Source organism: Rhinoderma darwinii, chromosome 6 (assembly GCF_050947455.1).
Source record: "Rhinoderma darwinii isolate aRhiDar2 chromosome 6, aRhiDar2.hap1, whole genome shotgun sequence".
Taxonomy (NCBI): Eukaryota; Metazoa; Chordata; class Amphibia; order Anura; family Rhinodermatidae; genus Rhinoderma; species Rhinoderma darwinii.
This window is the reverse complement of record NC_134692.1, coordinates 145,674,671-145,694,479: the sequence shown is the minus strand read 5'-3', so window position 1 is coordinate 145,694,479 and position 19,809 is coordinate 145,674,671. Positions and strand designations below refer to the sequence as shown.

The 19,809-nt window shown below is 33.2% G+C and overlaps 1 protein-coding gene across 1 annotated transcript in view; it reads right to left on the bottom strand.

Moving 5' to 3' along the window:
• Positions 1-19,809, bottom strand: part of LOC142656086 (serine protease 27-like) — a 37,649-nt gene that overhangs the window by 10,643 nt on the left and 7,197 nt on the right. The window contains exons 2-5 of the mRNA XM_075830956.1: positions 5,711-5,869; positions 2,121-2,307; positions 1,305-1,576; positions 138-307 (exon numbers count right to left, since the gene is read on the bottom strand). Of these exons, the coding sequence (XP_075687071.1) occupies positions 138-307; positions 1,305-1,576; positions 2,121-2,307; positions 5,711-5,753 (672 nt within the window). The 5' untranslated portion in view covers positions 5,754-5,869. The remainder of the gene's footprint in view (positions 1-137; positions 308-1,304; positions 1,577-2,120; positions 2,308-5,710; positions 5,870-19,809) is intronic.

The window sequence follows — 19,809 nt, the reverse complement described above, 5'->3', positions numbered from 1 at the left end:
TTTATGTCTTTATTTTGATTGTGATTATTGCTTTTACGTTATTACTGTTTTTCCTATTACTACTATTATTTCTAACCATGGGGCCTTCCATTTTTCTGTAGACTACAGCTTATATACTTTATAATTTGGTGTCTTACCTGACAAGAGTCTTTCCCTCCTTTTGTATATCCAGCACATATCATAGCGTCAGTAACTAATCTTTGGAAACTGCTTATATCTGAGTCCTTGTGATAAATGTTGTCACACGTCTGATGGTCTATTAATGGGACCTTCACATTCTGGAGAGTCTGTGGAGCCGGCAAAACATCTAAGAGAAGAAGCAGAGTCAGTAAATCACATAGTCCTGGCCCAGCCCTCAATACAGCTGTAAATATCTGCGATCAGTGAATGGGGCTCTCAGGTAATTGTAAACCTTCAGTAGAAGGACATACAAGATTATGAGCAATGAGGAGATTTATTAAGACTGACAACTTATATACCAGTCCTAAAGGGGTATTGTCAAAATCAACGATTATCAGCTATCCACAAGTCGGGTGATAATTATCTGATAGCCGAGGGCTCTGCCACTGGGACCACCATCAATTGAGATAATCTGGGTCCCGAACCCCCCGTTTCTTTTCTATACACCGGCCATATAATCTTTCCCTTTGACTTTGACAGGATTGGCAGCACACACGTCTGACCCCCGCTCCTCAGGTTTTACCCCACATTGCTGCTTTTCTACATTTTTGTACAAAACTGGCATAGAAAAGTTCATAGATGCCCACATAACATAGATCTTCTGGCATTTGGCTGATCCATGAATAGTTGGTGAAGAAAGTACAATCTGTATTTCTGGATTTGGGCGAAATAAACCTTATTCTTCATCTTATTTGTAATAATTATGCCATCCTAAAGGATTTGGATTGAGAATTCGGGGCTGGCAGAAAAGAGGATACGATTGAAGGGATTTTGTACTGAAACCTGGTTATAAAGTGTCCATCGGACCTCCTAGAAAAGACTGGCTGGCCCCCTGTGTCCATGGGAATAAACTCCCCACCGATAGAGAGGTGAACACCCAGCGGGGTAACATAAAGCTCGAGGGCCACAATGTAAATCTGTACCAGGGCCCCCACCTGCCATGTGCCATTTATAATACTATGTGGTAGGGTGGTCCTTGTTCCCTCAGGCTCCAGGTCCTGGGTGCAACTTCTACGTCTGCACGTCTTATAGGTTTGCCCCTCGTGAACCCCCCAGAGTTGGGAAGTTGTGCATGAGACAAGTATAACACTGTGATGGGGTGAAGGACTAAGACTTTTACTTACCATCATAGTTTATATCTCCCCAGCCGGTTACCCAGCATTCCATGCCACAGGGGAAGGTGACGGAGGCGGCGGGCAGACAGATGGGCATGATGTAATTGGTGAAGGTGACGGGACTTTCGAGCTTGACCAGAGCAATGTCCCATTCGTATAATGAAGCTACATAATTAGGATGGTTGTGAATTGAGCTTATCCTCTTCCGGTCACTGTGCGGATTGTCCATTAGGAGTTTGTATGCGCCAAAATGCACTTCATAGTTAACAACGGGGAAAGATCTGAAAGACGACGGAGACAAAATGAACCCATGCACTGACTTATTGTACTTGGGTGTCATGCGTGGTTAGACCTGAGCAGTTCATTACTCTGTATTTAGTTTTTATAGTTTTTCAGGAAAAGGCAAAGCTGCACAGAGTATTTCAGGACTGGAGTGTGCTGCTCTTGTGGGGCTGAGAGCAATATTGGTGGAAGCAGTAGGGTCCTCCAGCAGCACTGAGTATTTCAGCAGGACAGAAGTCTGATGGTCTTGTGGGGGGGGCAGCATCATGAGGTGAGAAGATTAATGGTGACTCTGCTCTACGTCGCCTCTTTTCAGACCCACGTGGTTGACTTATTATATCATGGTGAACCATGGGGCCGCCTAATAACTATTTACCTCTTGATCTTTTATTAACTTAGACAAGAACAATTGGAAATGGAGATCAGTCGTGGAGGAGAGAAAATCTTTATACATTCTGTCATTTATTGACAGTCGTATTTGTGCGTCATGAGATGTCTAGAGTGACGTGTGTGACCGTGATGTCATCCTTCTAACATACTCACGGATAGAAGCAGTGAGCAGCGCTCAGCACCCACTGGCTGGAGATCAAGGACCCACCACAAAAATGGGTGCCCAAATACTGCATACTGGCCTGCCAGGGCCACTGCCCATCAGCAGCATCCGAACCACCAACGATCCGGCTGGAGACGACTGGAGACCCGCATGCCGGCTGTGATCCGGAGGTGGTGGCTGAGAGAGAAACAGAAACAACCTCCATCATCACCCGGAAAATGACATTTCACCCCAAATATTAATCTACGGAGACATTAAAGTGAAAATCCACATCAAATAATGACCAGATGTGAAGATGTGATGTATTGTTTACTTAGTCATGGGACTGACTCCTCTTTACATGGGACTTCTTCTGAATTGTCAGGGACAATGGAGGAGCTCAACCGCACAAAGCCACTGAGGACTATTGGGCCAAATCTAAAGTGTAAAAAATGTTGGCGTGGTTGTACCCCCTTCCTCTTTCAGGAACTCGGGTGGTAAGTGGCGGTCACATAAATGTCACTGTACAGAGCCATAGGAGAATATATAGTCACATATAATGTCGCTGGTATAAAGAAAAAATGGAAGAAATAAACTGGGGAGGGGCGTTTTTTTTATTCTGACAGATAAATTCTATAAAAATGCTCCTGATATAGATGTGAAATAGTCTTCCATTTTATTTTAAACCACCACGTGCTATCTATGGTCCTACCTAGGACTGCACGTAGACCTACTGAGTTATCTGCACTTGATAAATTGCCCAATCGACCAAAAACAATTAAAATCAGCCAGGCTCAATCTTATTTAAGTGTACTTTGATTTCTTCATAAGCACTATGCCAAGTTTTAATTACACATCCAGTGATTTCAGTAGCCTTGTGAGCAGCTGCCTGGCACTGATTTCTGTCATTCACTTTATTACAATGCAATAAACATAAAATACTGGGTAAATAATGTTTAACTATTGTGTGTAAGAAGTCCAGCAACTTCCCAATAAACTAAAATCACTCAACTCCTCACCAATTTCAAGATTTCTGTTTGCTCTCAGTGAATGCAAAGAGTCATTGTTTCCATTCAGTGACAGAAAGCCCATCCTGTTCACACAGCTCATAAGCTTGTTTCATTATATCAGTGTAGGCAATCCTCTATGAGCAGCGCAATGATCTCTCCTGCTTGGGACTCTAGGCTGATAGCTCTTGCCTTCACTGATACATTGTAACAGGTTCTTCAGCTCTGTGAACAGGACTGGATCACAACAATGTTAAGCCTCAATGTAAAGAAGAATGATTCCATTCACTGACTGGAGAGGTATTGAACCACTAAACCTATTAGTTGTACAGTGATTAATCTTTATTTACAGAAGACGGGACGCCGGCCTCTTAAGTACGGCTTCTTTCCCATAACAGTACGTCTTATTTGATTAAAAGGAGGATCGATCTCAGCACAAGGGACAGAGGACACAATCCATAAGGAAATGTTAGAGAATGTTTACCCGCTCCCTTGAGATTCAATCTTCCTTCTTATATATAAAAGAAGCTAGGAAAATACATATAAGGGATCTCTCGATTGTGATGTATGGGGGGTCCAACTGCATGGACCGGACTGAAACTCCAAACTCATGTTCAGTTTTATCTATTACATATATAGAAGGTTCAGCAGCATGGAGGATATTATACATCAATAATGAGAAGTATAGCTGAGAATCCAGTCTGGGTGAGACAGTAACACTTACTAGAAGCTGCAGCAACATGGAGAAGATTATACAGCAGTAATGAGCAGTGTAGCTGAGAATCCAGCACTGGGGTGAGACAGTAACACTTATTAGAAGCTGCAACAACATGGAGGAGATTATACAGCAGTAATGAGCAGTGTAGCTGAGAATCCAGCACTGGGCTGAGGCAGTAACAATTACTAGAAGCTGCAGCAACATGGAGGAGATTATACAGCAGTAATGAGCAGTGTAGCTGAGAATCCAGCACTGGGGTGAGACAGTAACACTTATTAGAAGCTGCAACAACATGGAGGAGATTATACAGCAGTCAGGGGCAGTGTAGCTGGGAATCCAGCACTGGGCTGAGGCAGTAACAATTACTAGAAGCTGCAGCAACATGGAGGAGATTATACAGCAGTAATGAGCAGTGTAGCTGAGAATCCAGGAATCCAGCACTGGGCTGAGACTGTAATATTTACTAGAAGCTGCAGCTGGGAAAAATATGGAGGAATCCTCCGGCTCACCCACTGATCGTCTCAGTCCAGACTGCGCTCGGATCCAGTGTGACGGCACACGGCAATGCAACAAGGAAAAAGGACAAAAGATCCAGCGCTTGTAGAAGATTGTAAAAAGGTACCTCAGTTCCAAGATTATTCCAATATTTAAAAATTCAAGTGCAAGGGAGTGGTAGCAGTAGCCTGAGAATCCAGCACTGGGGTGGCAAAGAAATCTTACGAGCCCATCTGTCTTTCTTACTCTGCTACTGCTTACCCTCCCCTGTCCACAGACTTGTATGGACAGGCAGTGAATATACACACTCCCCCCACCTTCTGCAGACCGTCACTTCTCGGGAATCAGGGGCAGCCAATGCTTGACAACAAGAAGTGGATAGCAGATTACAGGAAGGGAGACACCTAGTACCAGTAACTTTACACAGAATTTGTATGGATAAAACTACTTTTTAACAGTAAGTAATTTACAAAAGTTGTTTCATATCGGGTATACTATTAGATCAGCAGAAGTTGATTGAGAAGTTAGTGTCCATTTATATCACAGGAGGAATTAAGAAGAGAGAAGGAGAAAAAAAGAGAGGATGGTGGGGTAAGGGACTATCAGAAGATGTAGACAGAAAAGAGGATGGGGGGCTAAGAGACAATAAGATAGAATGGGAAAAGAGAAGAAAGAGACAAAGAGAAAAAAGAGAGAGAATGAAGAGGCCCACCAGGCCAAGACAGGAGGCAAACGGCACTAACCATCAGCTGCATCACCCAATAGGTCAACCAAAAGAGATCAAGTATAAAATACTGGAGAATACAATGGGATAATTGTCCACTGGATGCACCATGGTGACGGAATCTCTCAATGGTCAACCTCACTCATAGGACAACCACCTACAGAGATTCTGTGTAGGAATTTTTGGCCTTTGGTTGGTTGGATCGTTGGGCTATTTTACAAGTGGCCGAGCAGCCACTGGACTACTTCATCTGATAATCCTTGTTCATGGTCGTAAATGTGTGAAAGTTACGACGTCCATCGATGGCCGGTTTCCATAGCTATGGCCAGCTTCACTCCTTACCTGCACCAAATGAATTGCCTGAAGTCTCCAGGGCTGAGCGAGCGTCCTCCAGATACTAAACCGTGCACCAGAAGGGCACGACTGATAACTCACCACAATGACAACTTTCTCTTCTTTTATTGACCCAACGAGAACAGGTTGAATATTTGACTCAATCAGATTCCTATAGATATAGCTGAGGTTCATTTGTATTTGAACTCTTTGGGGCTGAATTGTATGTGCATTGTCAAAAACATTTCCTGCATGGAAAACCCCAGAAAAAAATGGTGCTACATCTCACAGATCGTGTAGTAGGTGGCGACATTCGTCCCTTACCGACATGTAGGATTAGCAGCACACAGAACAGGTTCTTTTCCATTTCCTCTGTGCAGATGATCGCTTTGCTCTTCTTGAAAAATGAGACTTAACTCCGTGCGGATTGTCAGATATAGGAGGTGTCCCGGGGCAGGGAAGTTCTCACACTAATACTGGGATCTGCAGGGAAGCATTGATTTTCTTTTTTTATGGCCTCGGTTATGACTCTTACCACTTTATGACTCAAATCTTTCTAACCTTTTCTGCAAGTAAATTAATAACTTGAACAAAATGTGCAAGAAAAAAATATATGAAGCAAAATCTACGTGTCCAACCATGATCTGTCCCCGGGTGGATTATTAGTGGCTGTTATTAATACTTTGATATGGAAATCTGGAAAGGAAACTCTCTTGTCTCGCGGTAACAGAAGTTTGAAAGTGTATTTAGAAGTGAGGTCATCGCAGGAAAGAATTAAGAAAAAATTTCAAGAAAAAGTAAATATAAACTGTGGCTCTGGAGACCTCCACAAAACAGCAGTGAGTCAGACATCTGATTACTAAATCTCAAACTAACTATATCATATTGGAGTGTACATATATGTGGTATCAGTATATAATATTGCAGTGTACATATATGTAGTATCAGTATATAATATTGCAGTGTACATATATGTAGTATCAGTATATAATATTGGAGTGTACATATATGTAGTATCAGTATATAATATTGGAGTGTACATATATGTAGTATCAGTATATAATATTGCAGTGTACATATATGTAGTATCAGTATATAATATTGCAGTGTACATATATGTAGTATCAGTATATAATATTGGAGTGTACATGTAGTATCAGTATATAATATTGCAGTGTACATACATGTAGTATCAGTATATAATATTGCAGTGTACATATATGAAGTATCAGTATATAATATTGGAGTGTACATATATATAGTATCAGTATATAATATTGCAGTGTATATATATGTAGTATCAGTATATAATATTGCAGTGTACATATATGTAGTATCAGTATATAATATTGGAGTGTACATATATGTAGTATCAGTATATAATATTGCAGTGTACATATATGTAGTATCAGTATATAATATTGCAGTGTACATATATGTAGTATCAGTATATAATATTGGAGTGTACATATATGTAGTATCAGTATATAATATTGGTGTGTACATATATGTAGTATCAGTATATAATATTGCAGTGTACATATATGTAGTATCAGTATATAATATTGCAGTGTACATATATGTAGTATCAGTATATAATATTGCAGTGTACATATATGTAGTATCAGTATATAATATTGCAGTGTATATATGTAGTATCAGTATATAATATTGCAGTGTATATATGTAGTATCAGTATATAATATTGCAGTGTACATATATGTAGTATCAGTATATAATATTGGAGTGTACATATATGTAGTATCAGTATATAATATTGGTGTGTACATATATGTAGTATCAGTATATAATATTGCAGTGTACATATATGTGGTATTAGTATATAATATTGCAGTGTACATATATGTAGTATCAGTATATAATATTGCAGTGTATATATGTAGTATCAGTATATAATATTGCAGTGTACATATATATAGTATCAGTATATAATATTGCAGTGTATATATATGTAGTATCAGTATATAATATTGCAGTGTACATATATGTAGTATCAGTATATAATATTGGAGTGTACATATATGTAGTATCAGTATATAATATTGCAGTGTACATATATGTAGTATCAGTATATAATATTGCAGTGTACATATATGTAGTATCAGTATATAATATTGGAGTGTACATATATGTAGTATCAGTATATAATATTGGTGTGTACATATATGTAGTATCAGTATATAATATTGCAGTGTACATATATGCAGTATCAGTATATAATATTGCAGTGTACAAAGGACCGATTAATGTCAAATCACATTTCTGATAATAAAAGTGAAAAACTGACAGGCAAGTTAAAGTGTGTGTTCACAAATGCCAGAAGTCTAGCAAGCAAAATGGGGGAGCTGGAGGCCTTGATACTGGAAGAAAATATAGATATAGTTGGTGTTGCTGAAACATGGCTGGACTCTTCACATGACTGGGCTGTAAATCTACAGGGTTTTACACTTTTTCGTAAAGACAGGACAAATAGGAAAGGTGGTGGTGTATGTCTGTATGTGAGAAGTGATATGAAGGCGAGTGTGAAAGAGACAATAGTGGGTGAAGACTGTGAGGAGGTTGAAACCTTGTGGGTGGAACTAGAAAGGGAGGTAAACACTGAAAAAATTACTTTTGGTGTAATCTATAGACCCCCCAATATAACTGAGGAGATGGAAGGTCAGATATATAAACAGATGGAGCGGGCTGCACAGGCGGGTACTGTAGTGATAATGGGAGATTTTAATTTCCGGGATATTAATTGGTGTCATGGTTCGGCTTCAACTGCAAAGGGGAGACATTTCCTCAACCTGTTGCAGGAAAATTTTATGGGCCAGTTTGTGGAAGACCCGACTAGAGGTGAAGCTCTGTTGGATCTGGTCATTTCTAATAATGCAGAGCTTGTTGGGAATGTCAATGTTCGTGAAAACCTCGGTAACAGTGATCACAATATAGTTACATTTTACCTATACTGTAAAAAACAAACGCAGGCTGGGAGGGCAAAAACATTTAATTTTAAGAAAGCCAATTTCCCCAGGATGAGGGCTGCAATTCAGGATATAGACTGGGAAGAACTAATGTCAAATAATGGAACAAATGATAAATGGGAGATTTTCAAATCTACTTTGAGTTATTATAGTGCAAAATTTATTCCTACAGGTAATAAGTATAAACGACTCAAATTAAACCCCACATGGCTTACACCTTCTGTGAAAGGGGCAATACATGACAAAAAAAGGGCATTTAAAAAATACAAATCTGAGGGTACAGCTGTAGCCTTTGTAAAATATAAAGAGCTTAATAAAATCTGTAAAAATGTAATAAAATTAGCAAAAATACAAAACGAAAGGCAGGTGGCCAAGGATAGTAAAACAAATCCTAAAAAATTCTTCAAGCATATAAATGCAAAAAAGCCAAGGTCTGAACATGTAGGACCCCTAGATAATGGTAATGGGGAGTTGATCACAGGGGATCAAGAGAAGGCAGAGTTACTAAATGGGTTCTTTAGCTCTGTATATACAACAGAAGAAGGAGCAGCTGATGTAGCCGGTGCCAGTGCTGTTAATATATCAGTTGATATACTGAATTGGATGAATGTAGAGATGGTCCAAGCTAAATTAAATAAAATAAATGTGCACAAGGCCCCAGGACCAGATGGGTTACACCCTAGAATTCTTAAAGAGCTTAGTTCAGTTATTTCTGTCCCCCTTTTCATAATATTCAGAGAATCTCTAGTGACTGGTATAGTGCCAAGGGACTGGCGCAGGGCAAATGTGGTGCCTATTTTCAAAAAGGGCTCTAGGTCTTCCCCGGGTAATTATAGACCAGTAAGCTTAACATCCATCGTGGGGAAAATGTTTGAGGGGCTATTGAGGGACTATATACAGGATTATGTGACAATAAATAGCATTATAAGTGACAGCCAGCACGGTTTTACTAAGGACAGAAGTTGTCAAACTAACCTAATCTGTTTTTATGAAGAGGTGAGGAGAAGCCTAGACAGAGGGGCCGCTGTGGATATAGTGTTTATATGAGAGGTGAGCAGAAGTCTAGACAGAGGGGCCGCTGTGGATATTGTGTTTTTGGACTTTGCAAAGGCATTTGACACTGTCCCCCATAGACGCCTAATGGGTAAATTAAGGACTATAGGTTTAGAAAATATAGTTTGTAATTGGATTGAGAATTGGCTCAAGGACCGTATCCAGAGAGTTGTGGTCAATGACTCCTACTCTGAATGGTCCCCGGTTATAAGTGGTGTACCCCAGGGTTCAGTGCTGGGACCACTATTATTCAACTTATTTATTAATGATATAGAGGATGGGATTAATAGCACTATTTCTATTTTTGCAGATGACACCAAGCTATGTAATATAGTTCAGACTATGGAAGATGTTCATGAATTACAGGCAGATTTAAACAAACTAAGTGTTTGGGCGTCCACTTGGCAAATGAAGTTTAATGTAGATAAATGTAAAGTTATGCATCTGGGTACCAACAACCTGCATGCATCATATGTCCTAGGGGGCGCTACACTGGCGGATTCACTTGTTGAGAAGGATCTGGGTGTACTTGTAAATCATAAACTCAATAACAGCATGCAGTGTCAATCGGCTGCTTCAAAGGCCAGCAGGATACTGTCGTGTATTAAAAGAGGCATGGACTCACGGGACAGGGATGTAATAATGCCACTTTACAAAGCATTAGTGAGGCCCCATCTAGAATATGCAGTTCAGTTCTGGGCTCCAGTTCATAGAAAGGATGCCCTGGAGTTGGAAAAAATACAAAGAAGAGCAACGAAGCTAATAAGGGGCATGGAGAATTTAAGTTATGAGGAAAGATTGAAAGAATTAAACCTATTTAGCCTTGAAAAAAGACGACTAAGGGGGGACATGATTAACTTATATAAATATATTAATGGCACATACAAAAAATATGGTGATATCCTGTTCCTTGTAAAACCCGCTCAAAAAACAAGGGGGCACTCCCTCCGTCTGGAGAAAAAAAGGTTCAAGCTGCAGAGGCGACAAGGCTTCTTTACAGTAAGAACGGTGAATTTATGGAATAGTCTACCGCAGGAGCTGGTCACAGCAGGGACAGTAGATGGCTTTAAAAAAGGGTTAGATAATTTCCTAGAACAAAAAAATATTAGCTCCTATGTGTAGAAATTTTTCCTTCCCTTTTCCCTTCCCTTGGTTGAACTTGATGGACATGTGTCTTTTTTCAGCCGTACTAACTATGTAACTATGTAACTATGTAATATATGTAGTATCAGTATATAATATTGGAGTGTACATATATGTAGTATCAGTATATAATATTGGAGTGTACATATATGTAGTATCAGTATATCATATTGGAGTGTACATATATGTGGTATCAGTATATAATATTGGAGTGTACATATATGTAGTATCAGTATATAATATTGGAGTGTACATATATGTAGTATCAGTATATAATATTGCAGTGTACATATATGTAGTATCAGTATATAATATTGGAGTGTACATATATGTAGTATCAGTATATAATATTGCAGTGTACATATATGCAGTATCAGTATATAATATTGCAGTGTACATATATGTAGTATCAGTATATAATATTGCAGTGTATATATATGTAGTATCAGTATATAATATTGCAGTGTACATATATGTAGTATCAGTATATAATATTGGAGTGTACATATATGTAGTATCAGTATATAATATTGCAGTGTACATATATGTAGTATCAGTATATAATATTGGAGTGTACATATATGTAGTATCAGTATATAATATTGCAGTGTATATATATGTAGTATCAGTATATAATATTGCAGTGTACATATATGTAGTATCAGTATATAATATTGCAGTGTACATATATGTAGTATCAGTATATAATATTGCAGTGTACATATATGTAGGATCAGTATATAATATTGGAGTGTACATATATGTAGTATCAGTATATAATATTGGAGTGTACATATATGTAGTATCAGTATATAATATTGGAGTGTACATATATGCAGTATCAGTATATAATATTGCAGTGTACATATATGTAGTATCAGTATATAATATTGCAGTGTACATATATGTAGTATCAGTATATAATATTGGAGTGTACATATATGCAGTATCAGTATATAATATTGCAGTGTACATATATGTAGTATCAGTATATAATATTGCAGTGTACATATATGTAGTATCAGTATATAATATTGCAGTGTACATATATGTAGTATCAGTATATAATATTGCAGTGTACATATATGTAGTATCAGTATATAATATTGCAGTGTACATATATGTAGTATCAGTATATCATATTGCAGTGTACATACATGTAGTATCAGTATATAATATTGCAGTGTACATACATGTAGTATCAGTATATAATATTGGAGTGTACATATATGTAGTATCAGTATATAATATTGCAGTGTACATATATGTAGTATCAGTATATAATATTGGAGTGTACATATATGTGGTATCAGTATATAATATTGCAGTGTACATATATGTAGTATCAGTATATAATATTGGAGTGTACATATATGTAGTATCAGTATATAATATTGGAGTGTACATATATGTAGTATCAGTATATAATATTGCAGTGTACATATATGTAGTATCAGTATATAATATTGCAGTGTACATACATGTAGTATCAGTATATAATATTGGAGTGTACATACATGTAGTATCAGTATATAATATTGCAGTGTACATATATGTAGTATCAGTATATAATATTGCAGTGTACATATATGTAGTATCAGTATATAATATTGCAGTGTACATATATGTAGTATCAGTATATAATATTGGAGTGTACATATATGTAGTATCAGTATATAATATTGGAGTGTACATATATGTAGGATCAGTATATAATATTGCAGTGTACATATATGTAGTATCAGTATATAATATTGCAGTGTATATATGTAGTATCAGTATATAATATTGGAGTGTACATATATGTAGGATCAGTATATAATATTGGAGTGTACATATATGTAGGATCAGTATATAATATTGCAGTGTACATATATGTAGTATCAGTATATAATATTGCAGTGTACATATATGTAGTATCAGTATATAATATTGCAGTGTACATACATGTAGTATCAGTATATAATATTGGAGTGTACATATATGTAGTATCAGTATATAATATTGCAGTGTACATATATGTAGTATCAGTATATAATATTGGAGTGTATATATATGTGGTATCAGTATATAATATTGGAGTGTACATATATGTAGTATCAGTATATAATATTGCAGTGTACATATATGTGGTATCAGTATATAATATTGCAGTGTACATATATGTAGTATCAGTATATAATATTGCAGTGTATATATGTAGTATCAGTATATAATATTGCAGTGTACATATATGTAGTATCAGTATATAATATTGCAGTGTACATATATGTAGTATCAGTATATAATATTGCAGTGTACATATATGTGGTATCAGTATATAATATTGGAGTGTACATATATGTAGTATCAGTATATAATATTGCAGTGTACATATATGTAGTATCAGTATATAATATTGCAGTGTACATATATGTAGTATCAGTATATAATATTGGAGTGTACATATATGCAGTATCAGTATATAATATTGGAGTGTACATATATGCAGTATCAGTATATAATATTGCAGTGTACATATATGTAGTATCAGTATATAATATTGGAGTGTACATGTAGTATCAGTATATAATATTGCAGTGTATATATGTAGTATCAGTATATAATATTGCAGTGTACATATATGTAGTATCAGTATATAATATTGCAGTGTACATATATGTAGTATCAGTATATAATATTGCAGTGTACATATATGTGGTATCAGTATATAATATTGGAGTGTACATATATGTAGTATCAGTATATAATATTGCAGTGTACATATATGTAGTATCAGTATATAATATTGCAGTGTACATATATGTAGTATCAGTATATAATATTGCAGTGTACATATATGTAGTATCAGTATATAATATTGCAGTGTACATATATGTAGTATCAGTATATAATATTGCAGTGTACATATATGTAGTATCAGTATATAATATTGCAGTGTACATATATGTAGTATCAGTATATAATATTGGAGTGTACATATATGTAGTATCAGTATATAATATTGCAGTGTACATATATGTGGTATCAGTATATAATATTGCAGTGTACATATATGTAGTATCAGTATATAATATTGCAGTGTACATATATGTAGTATCAGTATATAATATTGCAGTGTACATATATGTAGTATCAGTATATAATATTGCAGTGTACATATATGTAGTATCAGTATATAATATTGGAGTGTACATATATGTAGTATCAGTATATAATATTGCAGTGTACATATATGTAGTATCAGTATATAATATTGCAGTGTACATATATGTAGTATCAGTATATAATATTGCAGTGTACATATATGTAGTATCAGTATATAATATTGGAGTGTACATATATGCAGTATCAGTATATAATATTGCAGTGTACATATATGTAGTATCAGTATATAATATTGGAGTGTACATGTAGTATCAGTATATAATATTGCAGTGTACATACATGTAGTATCAGTATATAATATTGCAGTGTACATATATGTAGTATCAGTATATAATATTGCAGTGTACATATATGTAGGATCAGTATATAATATTGCAGTGTACATATATGTAGTATCAGTATTTAATATTGCAGTGTACATACATGTAGTATAAGTATATAATATTGCAGTGTACATATATGTAGTATCAGTATATAATATTGCAGTGTACATACATGTAGTATAAGTATATAATATTGGAGTGTACATATATGTAGTATCAGTATTTAATATTGCAGTGTACATACATGTAGTATAAGTATATAATATTGCAGTGTACATATATGTAGTATCAGTATATAATATTGCAGTGTACATACATGTAGTATAAGTATATAATATTGCAGTGTACATATATGTAGTATCAGTATATAATATTGGAGTGTACATGTATGTAGTATCAGTATATAATATTGCAGTGTACATATATGTAGTATCAGTATATAATATTGCAGTGTACATATATGTAGTATCAGTATATAATATTGCAGTGTACATATATGTAGTATCAGTATATAATATTGGAGTGTACATATATGTAGTATCAGTATATAATATTGCAGTGTATATATATGTAGTATCAGTATATAATATTGCAGTGTACATATATGTAGTATCAGTATATAATATTGGTGTGTACATATATGTAGTATCAGTATATAATATTGGAGTGTACATATATGTAGTATCAGTATATAATATTGCAGTGTACATATATGTAGGATCAGTATATAATATTGCAGTGTACATACATGTAGTATAAGTATATAATATTGCAGTGTACATATATGTAGTATCAGTATATAATATTGCAGTGTACATATATGTAGTATCAGTATATAATATTGGAGTGTACATATATGTAGTATCAGTATATAACATTGGAGTGTACATGTATGTAGTATCAGTATATAATATTGCAGTGTACATATATGTAGTATCAGTATATAATATTGGAGTGTACATATATGTAGTATCAGTATATAATATTGGAGTGTACATATATGTGGTATCAGTATATAATATTGGAGTGTACACATATGTAGTATCAGTATATAATATTGCAGTGTACATATATGTGGTATCAGTATATAATATTGGAGTGTACATATATGTAGTATCAGTATATAATATTGCAGTGTACATATATGTGGTATCAGTATATAATATTGCAGTGTACATATATGTAGTATCAGTATATAATATTGCAGTGTATATATGTAGTATCAGTATATAATATTGCAGTGTACATATATGTAGTATCAGTATATAATATTGCAGTGTACATATATGTAGTATCATTATATAATATTGCAGTGTATATATGTAGTATCAGTATATAATATTGGAGTGTACATATATGTAGTATCAGTATATAATATTGGAGTGTACATATATGTAGTATAAGTATATAATATTGCAGTGAACATATATGTAGTATCAGTATATAATATTGCAGTGTACATATATGTGGTATCAGTATATAATATTGCAGTGTACATATATGTAGTATCAGTATATAATATTGGAGTGTACATATATGTAGTATCAGTATATAATATTGGAGTGTACATATATGTAGTATCAGTATATAATATTGCAGTGTACATATATGTAGTATCAGTATATAATATTGCAGTGTACATATATGTAGTATCAGTATATAATATTGCAGTGTACATATATGTAGTATCAGTATATAATATTGCAGTGTACATATATGTAGTATCAGTATATAATATTGCAGTGTACATATATGTAGTATCAGTATATAATATTGCAGTGTACATATATGTAGTATCAGTATATAATATTGGAGTGTACATATATGTAGTATCAGTATATAATATTGCAGTGTACATATATGTAGTATCAGTATATAATATTGCAGTGTACATATATGTAGTATCAGTATATAATATTGGAGTGTACATATATGTAGTATCAGTATATAATATTGCAGTGTACATATATGTAGTATCAGTATATAATATTGCAGTGTATATATGTAGTATCAGAATATAATATTGCAGTGTACATATATGTAGTATCAGTATATAATATTGCAGTGTACATATATGTAGTATCATTATATAATATTGCAGTGTATATATGTAGTATCAGTATATAATATTGGAGTGTACATATATGTAGTATCAGTATATAATATTGGAGTGTACATATATGTAGTATCAGTATATAATATTGCAGTGAACATATATGTAGTATCAGTATATAATATTGCAGTGTACATATATGTGGTATCAGTATATAATATTGCAGTGTACATATATGTAGTATCAGTATATAATATTGGAGTGTACATATATGTAGAATCAGTATATAATATTGGAGTGTACATATATGTAGTATCAGTATATAATATTGCAGTGTACATATATGTAGTATCAGTATATAATATTGCAGTGTACATATATGTAGTATCAGTATATAATATTGCAGTGTACATATATGTAGTATCAGTATATAATATTGCAGTGTACATATATGTAGTATCAGTATATAATATTGCAGTGTACATATATGTAGTATCAGTATATAATATTGCAGTGTATATATATGTAGTATCAGTATATAATATTGCAGTGTACATATATGTAGTATCAGTATATAATATTGCAGTGTATATATATGTAGTATCAGTATATAATATTGGAGTGTACATATATGTAGTATCAGTATATAATATTGCAGTGTACATATATGTGGTATCAGTATATAATATTGGAGTGTACATATATGTAGTATCAGTATATAATATTGCAGTGTACATATATGTAGTATCAGTATATAATATTGCAGTGTACATATATGTAGTATCAGTATATAATATTGCAGTGTACATATATGTAGTATCAGTATATAATATTGGAGTGTACATATATGTAGTATCAGTATATAATATTGGTGTGTACATATATGTAGTATCAGTATATAATATTGCAGTGTATATATGTAGTATCAGTATATAATATTGCAGTGTACATATATGTAGTATCAGTATATAATATTGCAGTGTACATATATGTAGTATCAGTATATAATATTGCAGTGTATATATGTAGTATCAGTATATAATATTGCAGTGTACATATATGTAGTATCAGTATATAATATTGGAGTGTACATATATGTAGTATCAGTATATAATATTGCAGTGTACATGTATGTAGTATCAGTATATAATATTGGAGTGTACATATATGTAGTATCAGTATATAATATTGCAGTGTACATATATGTAGTATCAGTATATAATATTGGAGTGTACATATATGTAGTATCAGTATATAATATTGCAGTGAACATATATGTAGTATCAGTATATAATATTGCAGTGTACATATATGTGGTATCAGTATATAATATTGCAGTGTACATATATGTAGTATCAGTATATAATATTGCAGTGAACATATATGTAGTATCAGTATATAATATTGCAGTGTACATATATGTGGTATCAGTATATAATATTGCAGTGTACATATATGTAGTATCAGTATATAATATTGCACTGTACATATATGTATTATCAGTATATAATATTGGAGTGTACATATATGTAGTATCAGTATATAATATTGCAGTGTACATATATGTAGTATCAGTATATAATATTGCAGTGTACATATATGTAGTATCAGTATATAATATTGGAGTGTACATATATGTAGTATCAGTATATAATATTGGAGTGTACATATATGTAGTATCAGTATATAATATTGCAGTGTACATATATGTAGTATCAGTATATAATATTGCAGTGTACATATATGTAGTATCAGTATATAATATTGGAGTGTACATATATGTAGTATCAGTATATAATATTGCAGTGTATATATGTAGTATCAGTATATAATATTGCAGTGTATATATGTAGTATCAGTATATAATATTGCAGTGTACATATATGTAGTATCAGTATATAATATTGGAGTGTACATATATGTAGTATCAGTATATAATATTGGAGTGTACATATATGTAGTATCAGTATATAATATTGGAGTGTATATATATGTGGTATCAGTATATAATATTGCAGTGTACATATATGTAGTATCAGTATATAATATTTGAGTGTACATATATGTAGTATCAGTATATAATATTGGAGTGTACATATATGTAGTATCAGTATATAATATTGCAGTGTACATATATGTAGTATCAGTATATAATATTGGAGTGTACATATATGTAGTATCAGTATATAATATTGGAGTGTACATATATGTGGTATCAGTATATAATATTGCAGTGTACATATATGTGGTATCAGTATATAATATTGGAGTGTACATATATGTAGGATCAGTATATAATATTGGAGTGTATATATATGTAGTATCAGTATATAATATTGGAGTGTACATATATGTAGTATCAGTATATAATATTGGAGTGTACATATATGTGGTATCAGTATATAATATTGGAGTGTACATATATGTGGTATCAGTATATAATATTGGAGTGTACATATATGTAGGATCAGTATATAATATTGCAGTGTACATATATGTAGGATCAGTATATAATATTGCAGTGTACATATATGTAGGATCAGTATATAATATTGGAGTGTACATATATGTAGTATCAGTATATAATATTGGAGTGTACATATATGTGGTATCAGTATATAATATTGGAGTGTACATATATGTAGTATCAGTATATAATATTGCAGTGTACATATATGTAGTATCAGTATATAATATTGCAGTGTACATATATGTAGTATCAGTATATAATATTGCAGTGTACATATATGTAGTATCAGTATATAATATTGGAGTGTACATATATGTAGTATCAGTATATAATATTGCAGTGTACATATATGTAGTATCAGTATATAATATTGCAGTGTACATATATGTGGTATCAGTATATAATATTGGAGTGTACATATATGTAATATCAGTATATAATATTGCAGTGTACATATATGTAGTATCAGTATATAATATTGGAGTGTACATATATGTAGTATCAGTATATAATATTGCAGTGTACATATATGTAGTATCAGTATATAATATTGGAGTGTATATATATGTGGTATCAGTATATAATATTGGAGTGTACATATATGTAGTATCAGTATATAATATTGCAGTGTACATATATGTAGTATCAGTATATAATATTGCAGTGTACATATATGTAGTATCAGTATATAATATTGGAGTGTATATATATGTAATATCAGTATATAATATTGGAGTGTACATATATGTGGTATCAGTATATAATATTGGAGTGTATATATATGTAGTATCAGTATATAATATTGGAGGGTACATATATGTAGTATCAGTATATAATATTGGAGTGTACATATATGTAGTATCAGTATATAATATTGGCGTGTACATATATGTAGGATAAGTATATAATATTGCAGTGTACACATATGTAGTATCAGTATATAATATTGGAGTGTATATATATGTAGCATCAGTATATAATATTGGAGTGTACATATATGTAGTATCAGTATATAATATTGCAGTGTACATATATGTAGTATCAGTATATAATATTGGAGTGTACATATATGTAGTATCAGTATATAATATTGGAGTGTACATATATGTAGTATCAGTATATAATATTGGAGTGTATATATATGTGGTATCAGTATATAATATTGGAGTGTACATATATGTAGTATCAGTATATAATATTGCAGTGTACATATATGTAGTATCAGT